The sequence below is a fragment of the Theropithecus gelada genome, chromosome 13 (genome assembly GCF_003255815.1).
Source record: "Theropithecus gelada isolate Dixy chromosome 13, Tgel_1.0, whole genome shotgun sequence".
NCBI lineage: Eukaryota > Metazoa > Chordata > Mammalia > Primates > Cercopithecidae > Theropithecus > Theropithecus gelada.
Window position 1 is genome coordinate 45,043,189 of NC_037681.1, and position 16,463 is coordinate 45,059,651.

Genomic DNA, 16,463 nt, shown 5'->3' on the forward strand with positions numbered 1-16,463 from the left:
AAAACTAGTGTGATGAGTATATATAATCAATATATCCATATTGGGTTTTATAGTTTTATCATGTAATAGCTTTGTTGTTCATAAAGGGAGGTAGGAAAGCGGAGGGTGAAAATATGCTTTTTAGAGGGTAAAACCAAAAAGATGGCTAAAAATTTACAACATTCCATATGTGAATCTTATAAGAGATTTCAGAGTTTGTTAACATTGTTATTTTTATTTTTATTTTTGAAAGTGCTCTATTTTCATTTTGGCATACTTGGTGGCTCCTGAGTTCAAGTTGACAATTTCTCACAGAAATTACAAATCATTAAACTATCAACTTGATTTTTGAATGCCATTGCCTCTAATTTGTTCCCCTCTAAGTATGTTTTACACTGATATATGGTAAATTCTTGAAACTATTCTTTTATCCTATGAATTATTAGAAATCCTACATTTACAGTGGTTAAAATGTAGCATTAAAAACAAAGACATTTCCCCTCACTTCATCTTTTTCTCATCTAATGTATTTGCTTATTGGAACATGGTAATGCCAGTCACAAATCTGTTGTCATAATTATGAATTTGAGTAAAAAACTCACTGAAAACCTGAATTCAGTATTCTGTTTTTTTCTACTTTTAGTTTAAATTATGCTTGTGAGTGGAATTAGCACAGTTCTTTTTTTCATATTGTGATTTCTCTTTCAAAACATCTGCTATGTCTGCATATCACTCTTTTTAATTTTTACATCAGTGACACAGTATTTTCCTTACCCAGTCTTCCTCTTTGGAGTTGAAATACTTAAAAGCTGTAACAGGAGTCATAAATAAATGCTTTATAAACAGAGGTGTGTGAGAAGTTTCTTTTTCAACCAAAAAATTATTGTAATGTTAATTGTGTATATTAAGTTTAGAAATTGTTTAAAAGAACATATATTGGATTTTTTCCAAAACCAAGAAAAATTTATTTTACATATAACTGAGACCCTTATCAAATGTAAGAGTCAATAAGCATTATTTCTTATTAAGTGGTGCTAATATTTTACAGTCATTTTTTCTTAATTTAAGGAACTTTTTTCTTAATTTAAGATGATACAGAAGCTCTTTACTTGATAGCTTGCAATATTAATGAGATCAATGATCTTGTTTTAGAATACGTTTCATGAAAATATTTTAATAGAAACAAATGAAGATGTTTGAATAATAATGTCTTTTTCCCCCAGGGAGCACAGTGGGCTTTCTCCTCAAGATGACACTAATTCTGGAATGTCAATTCCCCGAGTAAACCCCTCGGTCAATCCTAGTATCTCTCCAGCTCATGGTGTGGCTCGTTCATCCACATTGCCACCATCCAACAGCAACATGGTATCCACCAGAATAAACCGCCAGCAGAGCTCAGACCTTCATAGCGGCAGTCATAGTAATTCTAGCAACAGCCAAGGAAGTTTCGGATGCTCACCTGGAAGTCAGATTGTAGCCAATGTTGCCTTAAACCAAGGACAGGCCAGTTCACAGAGCAGTAATCCCTCTTTAAACCTCAATAATTCTCCTATGGAAGGTACAGGAATATCCCTAGCACAGTTCATGTCTCCAAGGAGACAGGTTACTTCTGGATTGACAACAAGGCCCAGAATGCCAAACAATTCCTTTCCTCCTAATATTTCGACATTAAGCTCTCCTGTTGGCATGACAAGTAGTGCCTGTAATAATAATACTAACCGATCTTATTCAAACATCCCAGTAACATCTTTACAGGGTATGAATGAAGGACCCAATAACTCCGTTGGCTTCTCTGCCAATTCTCCAGTCCTCAGGCAGATGAGCTCACAGAATTCACCTAGCAGATTAAATATACAACCAGCAAAAGCTGAGTCCAAAGATAACAAAGAGATTGCATCCATTTTAAATGAAATGATTCAATCTGACAACAGCTCTAGTGATGGCAAACCTCTGGATTCAGGGCTTCTGCATAACAATGACAGACTTTCAGATGGAGACAGTAAATACTCTCAAACCAGTCACAAACTAGTGCAGCTTTTGACGACAACTGCCGAACAGCAGTTACGGCATGCTGATATAGACACAAGCTGCAAAGATGTCCTGTCTTGCACAGGCACTTCCAACTCTGCCTCTGCTAACTCTTCAGGAGGTTCTTGTCCCTCCTCTCATAGCTCACTGACAGAGCGGCATAAAATTCTGCACCGGCTCTTACAGGAGGGTAGCCCCTCAGATATCACCACTTTGTCTGTCGAGCCTGATAAAAAGGACAGTGCATCTACTTCTGTGTCAGTGACTGGACAGGTACAAGGAAACTCCAGTATAAAACTAGAGCTGGATGCTTCAAAGAAAAAAGAATCAAAAGACCATCAGCTCCTACGCTATCTTTTAGATAAAGATGAGAAAGATTTAAGATCAACTCCAAACCTAAGCCTGGATGATGTAAAGGTGAAAGTGGAAAAGAAAGAACAGATGGATCCTTGTAATACAAACCCAACCCCAATGACCAAACCCACTCCTGAGGAAATAAAACTGGAGGCCCAGAGCCAGGTGGGTAACTGCTTGCTTCACAGAATGGCCATTCCTAGTAATTTTTTTTTTTCATTTATTCTATTCCATCTATAGACCAGATATGAATTCATACTATGTTTTTTCCTATCCATTGGGCATGTATTAAGAAGTTAGTATCAATAATTGATCACAACATGCCCTCAAAAGTTTTCTTTAGAACTTCAGAAGGCTACAGTTTTAATGTAGAATTCTAAAAAAGGAGATTTTTCTTTCTCTGTAAAATCAGAGTTCACATCTTTAGACCTTTTTTAAAATACCTTCCCTGCCCCTTCTTCCCATCCCTACCTATTGAATGTAACTCTCTAGGAATAAAACCTAGGAACCAAACCTAAGTTTGGGAACCTCTGATGTAAATGAAGTGGGAGAGAAATGTAAGGAGGTGGACAAGGTTACCTAGTCTGGCTTGTTTTTTATTTCCTTTGAAGCATTTCCTAAGGCTGTTTTCCTTTTCATCTGATTCTGACCACCCTCAACCATCAGAGAATAGGGACTTGAATATTCCGGGTAACAGAATATTGCCCTTACAAAACATGACCTGAAACAGACGTAAGTAAAGACAAACCTTTCCATAAGTTGTTATGGATTAGAAACCTTTATGTTTAGGATGGGGTGAAACTGGTGTAAAAGTAAACAGGTATCTTCATTTATTGTATAATTGCTTATGGACTCTGAAGGAATATAGTTTTAAAAAAACATGACCCTTCCTAGGAGTTTTCACCTTATTTAGAGACAGAATATAGACATTCATTCATCAGCAGACAATGTATGTACAAAGCAGTTTATCCACAAGACTCCGTTCTAAAACATGAGTCACACTTAGTATGCATAGGTCCTTCGGTTTCTTGAATCAGCTTAGTTTTCTGCTGTCATCTCACAAGAGTCACTCTCTTCCCTCAGGAATACTGCATTCTAGGCAGATGGAAATCCTTGTCATTCCTAGAATAAGCCATTTCTCTTCTAAACATATTCTGCCTTGCTCTTCCTTCTGTGCCCACTGAACTTCTATTCATCCTTCACAAACCAATTCAAATAACATCTGCATAAAGCCTTCCCCAAGTATCCCTAGTTAGACATTTGCTGCCTCTGTCCTCTTGTAGTGCTTCATATGGTCTCTGTTTACTATTTGTAGTAACACTATTTTGACTGGTTCTGTACATGTGTGTTCTTTGAGGATAAGGCTGTCTCATGTTTCTTGGTACAATGAAACTAATTTTTAAGCAGAAAACAGCATTAAATAATAAGTATACTAACTTTAAAAGGAAAAGGTTTATAAGATAATGCCATTGTGTTCAGTTCTGGTGCATCTGTTTTGTGCACATGTGCATGTATTTCTGTTGAATTGATTCCTAGGAGTAGAACTACAAGATCATAAGATACACATATGTCCTTTTTCGTAGATAATGCCAGTTTTCCTAGTGTATCAGTATTTTTTCTAGTTGCTCTAAGTCCTTGTTAATACATGATATTATCCATATTTTAGATTTTCAGCTATTCTGAGGGTGTATTCTATTGCATTTCCCTGATAAATATTCATTGGTCATTTGGATATCTTCTTTTGTAAATTGCCTAGTCTAGTCTCTTGACCATTTTTTAATGTGTTTTTATTTTGCTTATTGACTTTTAAGAGTTCTTTATGTATGAGTTCTTTATTGGACATATATTTGCAGATATCTTTTCAATGCTAAGGCTTACCTTTTCATTCTCTTACTGGCACTTTTAGATGAAGTGAAGTTATTCACTTTAATATAGTTCAGTTTGTCAATCTTTTCCTTTATGGTTAATGCTTTTTGCACATGTGTGACAAAAGACATGTTCACAAATGTTTTTAACAGCTTTATTCATATCAACCAAAAATTAGAAGCAACCCAAAAATCCATCACAATAGAGTGGATAATTATGTTGTGACATATTCATACAGTGGGACACTAATTCAGCAATAAAAATGAATGAACTACTGCTAAATGTGACAGTGCCCAGACCTCAGAAATATAATTAAATACATACATTTAGTTCTGTTTATATACTCTAGAAACAAAAATTTTAGTTGAACTAGATAATGAAACCCAAAAAGTAATCATAATATAGCAATATTGTGAAATAAAGGCCAGTTTTCTTCTCTACATAACCTAAGACAGATTTAGGAACTCCCTATTTATTCTTTTTTTTAAAATTTTTTTAATTGTATTTTAATTTTTTTGTATTTTAATTTTTTTAATTGTATTTATTTTATTTATTTATTTTTTTATTTTTTTATTTTTTTGAGATGGAGGCTTGCTCTGTAGCCCAGGCTGGAGTGCAGTGGCACGATCTTGGCTCCCTGCACCCTCCGCCTCCCAGGTTCAAGCGATCCTTCTGCCTCAGCCCCACTAATAGCTGGAATTACAAGCACACGCCACCATGCTGGGCTAATTTTTGTATTTTTAGTAGAGACAGGGTTTCACCACGTTGGCCAAGCTGGTCTCAAACTCCTGACCTCAGGTGATCCACCTGCCTCGGCCTTCCAAAGTGCTGGGATTACAGGTGTGAGCCACTGCACCCGGCCTCCCTATCTATTCTAAAAGATATGTTTCTTATACTGTTAAGTCCTTAAGTGGGAAGTAATCTTTTTGATATCTTTAAAGCTGATACATAATTTATGAAAAAGTTTCCCAAACTTTTTTAAATTATAAAAAAGTTAAATCAAGGCCGGGCGCAGTGGCTCAAGCCTGTAATCCCAGCACTTTGGGAGGCCGAGACAGGCAGATCACGAGGTCAGGAGATCGAGACCATCCTGGCTAACACGGTGAAACCCCGTCTCTACTAAAAAATACAAAAAACTAGCCAGGCGAGGTGGTGGGCGCCTGTAGTCCCAGCTACTCGGGAGGCTGAGGCAGGAGAATGGCGTAAACCCGAGAGGCGGAGCTTGCAGTGAGCTGAGATCCAGCCACTACACTCCAGCCTGGGCGACAGAGCGAGACTCGATCTCAAAAAAAGTTGAATCAATGTAAGTTTAAAGTAAGTCATTTTATGAAATTTTGAAAAATATGACAGGAAAAAATCAATAATAATGCCATCATCGTAACACAGTACTACTGACACTTTTTTCCAGTCCAATCTTTTTTTATACATAGATTTTTATACCAAGATATAGTAGCCGAATATATGTATATTATTTATATCCTGCAGTATATGAATACTATATCAGAAGCATCCAAATATTTTCCCCCATGGAATAGTTAGCTCGTGTAATTTCCAAGTAGCCCCAATCATTCTAATTATTTCTTCTTTCTTTCTTCTCTCAAAGTCACACTGAATTCATAGTTTAAAGAAGCAGCCTTTTTTCTGCGTTGTTTCAGGTGAAAGTATAGAATATATGTCCTCTAACTTTGGTTTCCATTCTTAGTTTACAGCTGACCTTGACCAGTTTGATCAGTTACTGCCCACGCTGGAGAAGGCAGCACAGTTGCCAGGCTTATGTGAGACAGACAGAATGGATGGTGCGGTCACCAGCGTAACCATCAAATCGGAGATCCTGCCAGCTTCACTTCAGTCCGCCACTGCCAGACCCACTTCCAGGCTAAATAGTATGTTTTGGGGACAACACCTCATTTTAAACGTTTAGTGATAATGTGGATTAGCATTTTGTCTCTCACCAGTATTACACAGATCCTTGGCTTAAGAGTGAAATATCTTTTTATTAATGCCTCTATAAATAATAAAACAGTTATATTTAGGCATGTGAACTTCATGCATCATGTATATTTTAAATTATAACCTCTACCCTTTTGTAATTAATGTTAAGGTGAGCAGTTGATGTTAAGGAGAAAAATTTTGTTGTCTCACCCAAAACACCCCATAACAGGACTTTCAGAAATACAGTATTGGGTCAGATTGTTTCCAGATATCTTCCTTGAAAACTAATCCTGTGAGTTGCAGAAATAAAAGATTTGGTACTAAAATACACTGGGCAAATGCTACATATTCCGTACATTTTGTATTGATGTTTCAATGCCTGTTAGCAGTTTTGAGAAGTCTTGTATTAAAGAAAGTAGTTTAGATTTCTTTTACCCAACATTTCCCAAACATTCCTGATTATGGAATTTCTTTTCTCAAGTAATACATGTTATACCAGAAAATGAGTTTTCCATGAAGTTGCTTAGGAGACAGCTGTGTTAAAATATGTTATTGTTCTAACCCAAGTTAGCATTTTCCTAGTTGAGAGACACTTTGATAGTTTAATACATTAAATTTATGAAAATAAGGCTGTCAGATTTTTTTACCCATCACATTTTGATGTTGAAAAAACCAGTGGTAAAAATTCCATTGTATGACCTTGAAACTAAAGGAAACTAATCAGCTCACTTTCAAAATTAGTCTGGATTTCCGACCTTAGTCCTGTCCCTTTTCTGATGGTATCGGATGTGGGACTTCAGTTATTTCAATCCAACTGGAACTTTTAGCTGTCATGACCCAATTACTGATAGTTTGCCAAGATTTCAGACAGCTGCAGAGAATAATCTTGAATCATCTGTGACATTTTTGGAGGCAGTATTTTAGCTGACCAGAGCTTTAGAGGAAGAGTCAGAAACCTAGATTCAAATCTCACATTCTCCAGTCATTAACAGTCTTACCTCAAGGAAGTGCATTTTTTGAACCTTAATTCTCTTATCTGCAATATAAGAATAGATTAAATGATTTTGAAAGTTTCTTCTAATTGAAGCAGTAAGACTCTAGACTGGAATACCAGGCACAGTTGAGGAAACAGTAAGATGCAAGGCTGAAAAGAGATCAAATGAAAGTCTGCATATTGATTGGTTTGGGGGTCCTTATCTCCTTCCCCATCCAATATGGTGGACTGAAAGAATTTTCTCAGGGGACATTGAATGGGCAGAAAGATGTCTGGATGTGAGTATATAAGTACAAAAGCCATTCTGCTATCTCATCATCCAACAATGAAGGATACCAGGAGAGACAAGCCTAGCACTCAGCCCTCTCAGTCCATGTTTTAGGACACTGACTTGACTGAACAGACACAGTCAAGAATCATCAGTACTTGGAGGAAACTCCGCAACTTGAAAGGAAAAAAAGGAAATAAACAGAAAAAGTATGCAGTGGAAATACATAATAAATGCATAAACCAAAAAAGAAAAAAACTACTAGAAATCTTAGAAAGATAAAAATGTGTTACCCCTGAAAATGTGGAAAGGGGAAAAAAAGGGACAAAAACCAGAAAAAACTCTTAGAAATTAGGTATCCAACATTTTTTTTTTTTTTAAATGAGAGAAATGTAAGATCATACAGCTTAGAAAAGCTTCCAGAAAGAACAAAAAGATGCTCCCAGAAAGACAAATGGGAAGTAGGGCAGAAAAAGTTAAGGAAATTACAAGGTCCACCTCAGAGGGCCAATAATGATTAAGAATTATACAAACAGGCTGGGCACGGTGGCTCATGCTCGTAATCCTCGCACTTTGGGAGGCTGAGGCAAGTGGATCACCTGAGGTCAGGAGTTCAAGACCAGCCTGACCAACATGGTGAAACCCTGTCTCTACTAAAAATATACAGAAATTAGCTGGGCATGGTGGCAGGCACCTGTAATCCCAGCTGCTCGGGAGGCTGAGGCAGGAGAATCACCTGAACCCAGGAGGCAGAGGTTGCAGTCAACCGATATCGTGCCATTGCATTCTAGCCTGGGCAACAAGAGCAAAACTCTGTCTCAAAAATAATTAATTAATTAATTTTAAATTTTTAATTTAATTTAAAAAAATAAAAGAATTAAACAAACAATTAGGGGGAAATTTATCAAAAAATATGAGAATTTTCTGCAACTAACTAAAGGACTTGCTTCCCCGGATTACAATGTTTCAACAAGTATCCAACACAAATGGAAAAAAAAAATACTTGTACCAAAGCTTGTCATCATATCATTCTGGAACATGAGAGATAAGGAAAAGATTCTAAAACCTTTCAGAGAGAAGTTGTTAATTCCATACACTGAATCAGGAATTTCTCAAAGGTAATGTTGGAACCAGAAGACATTGATGATTTGAGAAAGAGGACTTCTACTTTCAACTGCGACAACAATAATTGGCACTGGTCTAGTCCTCCTACTGTAAATAATGGGAAAAAGAGCAAATATATTAAACAATTCTTGTAGTACAATAGATAATAGGCAGTGTGAGACTGTGATCTCTCTGAGAAGGAAGCAAGTCAGGTGAGCTCTACAGTCATCTCAACTTTTTTCTTGGAGACGTTTACCAAACCAAGTAAAGGTAGGAGGAACCCAAAATAAGCATGGATATTTTACTAAACTCAGGAAATAGTGATAGGAGTTCAGTGACACTGGGGCAGCTATAACTTGCTGAACAAAGTACCTGAGAAGAGAAGGATATGTAGAAAAAGAGCAACAGAAATCTGAATCAGGGTTCTTTTAAATCCTTGGCTGAATACTACACTGTGCATGTTTTCAACAATACTCCATCAAGTGGGGCAAAGAACAGTTTGTGAAGGAAGAACAGCTATCAGGAAGGAGTGAGCTGAACGACTACCAGAACTCACACAAGATTGGAAGATAATCAAGTCCTGACCAGTCTACCAAGGAGTCGGTAGACCACCTTGAACATCTGGGACATTGAGTAGAAAATGGCCTCACTTTAAAGTGGATTTACTCTAGACCTGCTTTGACGTCTTAAAAACAAAGCTCAAAAGGATCAAGCTAATGTACAAGTAAATTAACTGTCTGAAAGAACAGTATTCAATAGTTTTTAAAGAGGACACCAAAATTCAGACATTCAGCAACATTATATTCATAGTCTCCAACATATAATAAAAAAATTAAGACACATGATGTAGCAAGAAACTTGCTATACCCAAACAAAGTCAGTTAATAGATCCAGAAGTGACAAAGATGTTAGAATTAATAGAAAAAGACTTGAAAATAGCTATTCTAAATATGTTGAAGAACTTAAAGGAAAACATGAACATAATGAAGGAAGAGATATAAACTTCAAAAAAAAAGAGCCAAGTAGAGCTGGTAGCACTGAAAAATACAATATTTAAAATGAAAAATTTGTTAGAGGGCCTACCAGTAGATTAGACACTGCAGGAAAAAAAAAAAAAAGAACAATAAACATGACATAGTATTAGAAACTATTCAAATTAGAGGAGAAAAAAATACCACAAAATTATCAAGGACCTCAGTCACCTGTGGAACAATACAAAGCAGTCATAATGTACAAATAATACATAATTATGGAAGAATGGGGAGCAGGTGAAATTTTTGAAAAAATAACAGCCACAAATTTGTGGAAATTTATAAACCTACAAATCCAAGAGTTTAATGAATCCCAAGCAAAATAAACACAAAGAAAACTACTACAAGCTGTGTCATAATCAAATTGCTAAAATAAAAATCTTAAAACAAAGAAAAATGACACATTATGTCAGATAAACAAGAAAAAAACTAACTTTCTATACTTAGTATCATTCAAAATGATAGAGATGAAAAAAGATAGAAAATGATATTCGATGAACAAAGATAAGAAAACAACTACCTTTCTATATCCAGTATCATTCAGAAATGCAGGTGAAATAAAGATGTTTTCAAACAAACCACACTGAGAAAATTTGTCACCAGCAGATTACAGTATTGTTCAAGCTAAAATAAAATGAATCCAGATGGAAACTCTAACCTACAGAAAATAATAAGAGAGCCGGATAAGTAAAGGTATGAATAAATGGAAAATTATTTTTTCTCATTTGTTAGTTTATTTAAATGAAAAATAACTGTTTAAAGCAAAAATAATAACAGTGAATTATATATGTAATATGTAGAAGAAAAATGTGTGACAGTAATAGTACCACAGATGGGGTAGAATAAATGGGAAAATACTGTTTTCTATGAAATAGTATAATATTTGAGGCTAGAGGCTGAAGTTAAAAATGCATTTTGTTAATAGAAAAATACTCTATAAGTGTCCTGTGTGTAGAAAATCCTAAAGAAGTGAGAGGAAAAGCTACTTGAATTAAATGAACTTAGCAAAGTCACAATATGTGTACTCAGTATTTTAAAAAATCAATTGTATTTCTATATATCAGTCACATACAATTGGATAATGATATAGAAAAAGCAATTTACAAAATACATAAAATGTTAAGACATAAATTTTAGATGGAATAACATGTGCAGTACTCTACACTGAAAACTACTTTGCTGAGAGAAATTAGAGGGGGCCAGATAAATGGAGAGGGATACCATTTTCATGGATTGTAAGACACAGTTTTGTCAAGATGTCAATTATTCCAAAATCGACCCATGTAAATTTAATGTAATCCCAATAAAAATTCCAGCAGGCGGCCGGGCACGGTGGCTCACGCCTGTAATCCCAGCACTTTGGGAGGCCGAGGCAGGTGGATCACAAGGTCAGGAGATCAATACCATCCTGGCTAACATGGTGAAACCCCGTCTCTACTAAAAAAATACAAAAAATTAGCCAGGCGTGGTGGTGGGTGCCTGGTGTCCCAGCTACTCGGGAGACTGAGGCAGGAGAATGGTGTGAACCTGGGAGGCTGAGATTGCAGTGAGCCGAGATCACACCACTGCACTCCAGCCTGGGCAACAGAGCGAGACTCTGTCTCAAAAAAAAAAAGAATCCCAGCAGGCATTTTAGTAAAATTTGACAAGCTTTTTCTAAAATGTATATGAGAATGCAAAGGTCCTGAAATAACCAAAACCACTTAAAAAAAAAAGAAAAGAAAACTTGGGAGTATTTATACTACTTGATTTTAATACTTCTATAAAGCACCAGTCATCAAGATGGTGTGGTTTTGGAATAAAAATAGACATATAGATCAATGCAAAATAATGGAGAGTCCAGAAACAGACCCACATTTGTATGGCAAATTGACATTCAACAAAGACACCAAAGTAATTAAACAAAAAATAATCATTTCAATACATGGTGATATAACAACTGAACATGTAGAAAAAAATGAACCTTACCCCTCTCCTCATCCCATACACAAAAAAGTGAACTTATTTTGAGTTGATCATAGGCTTAAATATAAAACTATAAAGCTTTTCTTTTTTTTTTTTTTTTTTTGAGACGGAGTCTCGCTGTGTCGCCCAGGCTGGAGTGCAGTGGCGCGATCTCGGCTCACTGCAAGCTCCGCCTCCCGGGTTCACGCCATTCTCCCGCCTCAGCCTCCGAGTAGCTGGGACTACAGGCGCCCGCCACCACGCCCGGCTAGTTTTTTGTATTTTTAGTAGAGACGGGGTTTCACCATGTTAGCCAGGATGGTCTCGATCTCCTGACCTCGTGATCCACCCGCCTCGGCCTCCCAAAGTGCTGGGATTACAGGCTTGAGCCACCGCGCCCGGCCACTATAAAGCTTTTCAACAAAAAAAAAAAAGTCATTGAGATAGACACATTTTTCATAGGGCACAAAAAGTGCTAATTGTGAAGGAAAAAATATTGATACATTAGACTTCATTAAATGTTAAATCTTCTACTCTTTAAAGACCACCTTGAAAGAAAATGAATCAATAATCAATAACCTTTCAAAACAGAAATCACTGGGCTAAACCCACTTGTAATTCTAGCAAACATTTAAGGAAGAAATTATATTCTCTATAATCTCTTCCAAAAAATAGAAGCAAAGAAAATATCTCCTGACTCACATTGTAAAACACATATCTGATATAAAGGAGTGATACCCAAAATAAACAAAGAACTCTTAAAATGAAACAATAAGAAAACAAGCAACTCAATTTAAAAATGGGCAAAAGATCTGAACAGACACCTCACCAAAGAAGATATACAGATGGTAAGTAAGCATATGAAATGATGCCCAACTCGCATGTCATTAGAAAATTGCAAATTAAAACAACAATATGCTGGCGAGGATGTAGAGCAACAGGAACTCTCGTTGCTGGTGAGAATACAAAATGGTACAGCCACTTTGGAAGACATTTTGGCAGTTTCTTACAAAACTAAACATACTCTTACCATATGATCCAGCAATCGCACTCCTTGATATTTACCCAAATGAGTTGAAAACTTATGTTCACACAAAAACCTGCACATGAATGTTTATGGCAGCTTTATCCATGGTTGCCAAAACTTGGAAGCTATCAAGCCATGGAAAGACATTGCTGAGAAGAAGCCAATCTGAAAAGGCTACATCCTGTATAATTCCAACCGTGTTTTGGAAAAGGCAAAGCTGTGGAGACAGTCAAAAGATCAGCAGTTGCCAGGGGTTTGTTGTCAGTGGTTGCCAAAGGCAAGGATGAATAAAGAGAACATGGGATTTTATGTGATAAATATCATACCTAAAAATCCCCTGTATTCATATTATGTGTATATAAATAAATATATATAGACATATACACTTACATATATATAAATCATGTCTATGCAATGACATGTATCCTGTCATTATGTATTTGTCAAAATATCAAAATCCACAGAATGTACAACACAAAGAGTTGTACATGTAAGTCTAATGTAAACTGTGGACTTTAGTTAATAATAATGTGTCAATATTGGCTTATCAGTTCTAACAAATGTACCGCACTAATGCAGTAGTAGGAAAAACTGTCCAATCTAAAAACTGGGCAAAGGATTTTAAAAGACATTTCACAAAGGAAGATAGGAAAATGGCAAATCAGCACGTGAAAAAATGGTTAGTATCTTTTTTTTTTTTTTTTTTTTAAGTCTTTCTGTTGCCCAGGCTGGAGTGCAGTGGCATGATCTCCGCTCACTGCAACCTCTGCCTCTCAAGTTCAAGCAATTCTCATGCCTCAGCCTCCCAAGTAGCTGGGATTACAGGTGTGTGCCACCATGCTTGGATAATTTTTTTGTATTTTCAGTAGAGATGGGGTTTCTCCATGTTGGCCAGGCTGGTCTAGAACTTCTGGCCTCAAGTGATCCACTCGCCTTGGCCTCCCAAAGTGCTGGGATTACAGGCATGACCCACCGCTCTCTGCCAAGATACTTAACATCTTTAATCGTCAAGGAAATGCAAATTAAAACTACAGTACAATACCACTGCATACCCATTAGAATGCCCAAAAACTAACAATACCAAATGATGGCAGGGGTGTAGAACAATTTGAACTTTTACATTGCTAATGGAATGTAAAATGGTGTAGCAAATTTGGAACATCGTTCAGCAATTTCTCATAAAGTTAATCATGCATTTACCATGTAACCCAGCAATCCAACTTTTAGGTATTTAACCAAGAGAAATGAAAGTCCATGTCCATAAAGATACTTGACTACAAATATCCATACAGCTTTATTCAAAATAGCCCCAAACTGGGTAGGCACGGTGGCTCACGCCTGTAATCCCAGCATTTTGAGAGGCTGAGGCAGGCAGATCACTTGAGGTCAGGAGTTCAAGACCAGTCTGGCCAACATGGTGAAACTCCATCTCTACTAAAAAAAATACAAAAATAGCCGGGTGTGGTGGCAGGCGCCTATAATCACAGCTTCTAGGGAGGCTGAGGCAAGAAAATCACTTGAACCTTGCAGTGAGCTGAGATCGCACCGCTGCACTCCAGCCTGGACTACAAAATGAGACTCTGTCAAAAAAAAAAAAAAATACTCCTACACCGGAACAAACTAAATGTCCATCAAAAAATGGTATACTCATAAAATGAAACACTGCTCAGCAATGAAAAAGAAGGAAACATAATACTATTACATGGGATGAATTATTCTTGGAAACATTCTAAGTGAAAAAAGCCATATATATTCAGAATTTTTTTTTTAAGCTCTCAGGCAAAACTAATCTGTAGTAATAGAGGAATGATCATTGTTTGCCTGAGTTAGGGAAGATTGATAGCCAAGGAACATGAAGGAAATTTTAGAGGTGATAGAAATATTCTGTTTTCTTGATTTGAGTGGAAAGTCCTGGGTTTACACCTTTCTCAAAATTTGTTGAACTCTACAAAATTTGAACTTAAAATGGGTACATTTTATTGTGTGTAAATTATACATCAGTAAGGTTTAGTTTAGAAATATCTGAGAGTAGAATGATTTCCAGCCAATAATTAGGTATCACATTTCTGGTAGTTGTAAAGAAAGAATAAAGCATTTTCAGATATAAAAGGCCTCAGGTTTTATTTGCTTGATATATTCACCTTTTCTAGCAAAGGTCCTGGAGGATGTACTTAAGCAAACAGGGGAAAACCAAAAGAGACAGAGGAAGCAAAGGATCTGAAAGGAAGCCCAGGAATGACACCTGATCAACAAGATTAGGGAACAACCAGTGCATATTGAACTGGGGGCCTGACAAATCCTCTAGAAGGGAGGCCTCCGGGGAAGAAATGAATTGATCTCCTTGAGTTTATAGAAAATGTTATTGATAGATTTATGTCAAAAAGTTGAAACATCTGATAAATTCTACTAGAACCACTGACAAATGAAAAAATAAGAAAATTATTAACTCCAGAAAAAAGTAGGGCACAAGAGAGGAGGTTCAAACAAAGTGCACAATTTGACTTAGCAGTGAGCAATATTTGCATAATCATAAGAATCAAAATATTAACTTTTGATTTTATAAAAAACTATGATCTCTGTTAGGGAATTGGGAACCAGGATGGTAGTAAGAGAGGTACATATGGAAGAGCTAAGACCTCATCTATAATGAGGGAAAGTCGGTAAATCTAAAATTGAGACATCAAGAAATAGCAGTATATGCATATTTAGAAACAAATAGGCAATGCCAAAGTAAACAATTTTCAGAGTTGCAGATGGTTGCCTCTGTGGAGAAGGAGGTAACTAAGTGACTGGAAGGAGTGAGGCAAGAAACTGCTATTATTTATTATGGGCCTCTTGGTTCTGACTTATTAAATTATGTATGTGTGTTAACTTGATGAAAACTAGAATTAATAGAAATAGAAAGTTTCTGCTAGCTTTGCACGTTGTGCAAGTGGGGTGTTTTCTTTCATAGTCTGTATTGAGGCAAATAACCTTTTTCTCCCTTGAGGCTTCCCCTCCTGAGTACAGCTCCATAAGTAAAAGTATGTAAATAGGCCAGAATCTGTTTCACCTTGTGCTGATATGTTTGCAAAGGCCAAGAACATAGAGGGGAAGATACCGAGGTAGATATGGGGAGGTCAATAGATGGAGACAACCAGTCTACAATGTGTAGATATAGACAGGAAAGAAAAAAGAATTCAGAGGACATAAGGCTAGGGAAACAAGTTGGATGTGAAAAAGGAAAAAAGAATTAAGGATTGCAGAAGGAAAAAGAAAGAAAAAAGATGGGAACAAAAATATGATAGCATATAAAGAGAAGAAGAAAAGAATCACTTCTGATTCTCTGCCCCACTCTTACCTCTAAATTGTCCATCACTACTGTTTACTATAACCAGAGTCTACTATTGATTGGCCCACATCTTAAGCTTATGCCCGCCCAGGAAAATCAAGCACCTTTCTTTAGTCTTCAATCTTAGCTAAACTGTATCAAGTTCAAATATCTTGCATAAGATAGTTTATCATCCTCCTTCACCACCTGAGATACACAGTTAGAAGTAATGGCTCTATCCCCCATGACACTTACCTTTTCTTCTAATATTTTTCTTTGCCATTTTGCACTGTGTTCTGAGAGAATCTCTGAGCTCAACTTTCCAGATCAAAACTAAATCTTTAGCTATGTCCATTCTGCCCTTCAGTCCATCTATTGAGATCGTTTCATCATAGCTATAATTTTAAGATTTCTAAACATTATTTTTCTTAGGAGTCTATTACTTTTTATGGATGCAATAGACTTTTTAATCTGTATGATGATATTTATTGTGATTTGGGGTTCACTCATTGTCTATACTAACCCTTTTTTCTTCAACATTACTTTCTTCATTAAAGTTGCTTTCTTCCTACTGTTGACTTTTCTTGAAAGTTTGGTAAATTTTGACTGTCTCTCCATATATATTG

The 16,463-nt window shown here is 36.4% G+C and overlaps 1 protein-coding gene across 1 annotated transcript in view; it reads left to right on the plus strand.

Annotated features, from left to right (window-relative positions):
• The window catches only part of NCOA1 (nuclear receptor coactivator 1), a 275,560-nt gene that overhangs the window by 211,142 nt on the left and 47,955 nt on the right, over nucleotides 1-16,463 (plus strand). The window contains exons 13-14 of the mRNA XM_025354227.1: nucleotides 1,203-2,526; nucleotides 5,930-6,110. Of these exons, the coding sequence (XP_025210012.1) occupies nucleotides 1,203-2,526; nucleotides 5,930-6,110 (1,505 nt within the window). The remainder of the gene's footprint in view (nucleotides 1-1,202; nucleotides 2,527-5,929; nucleotides 6,111-16,463) is intronic.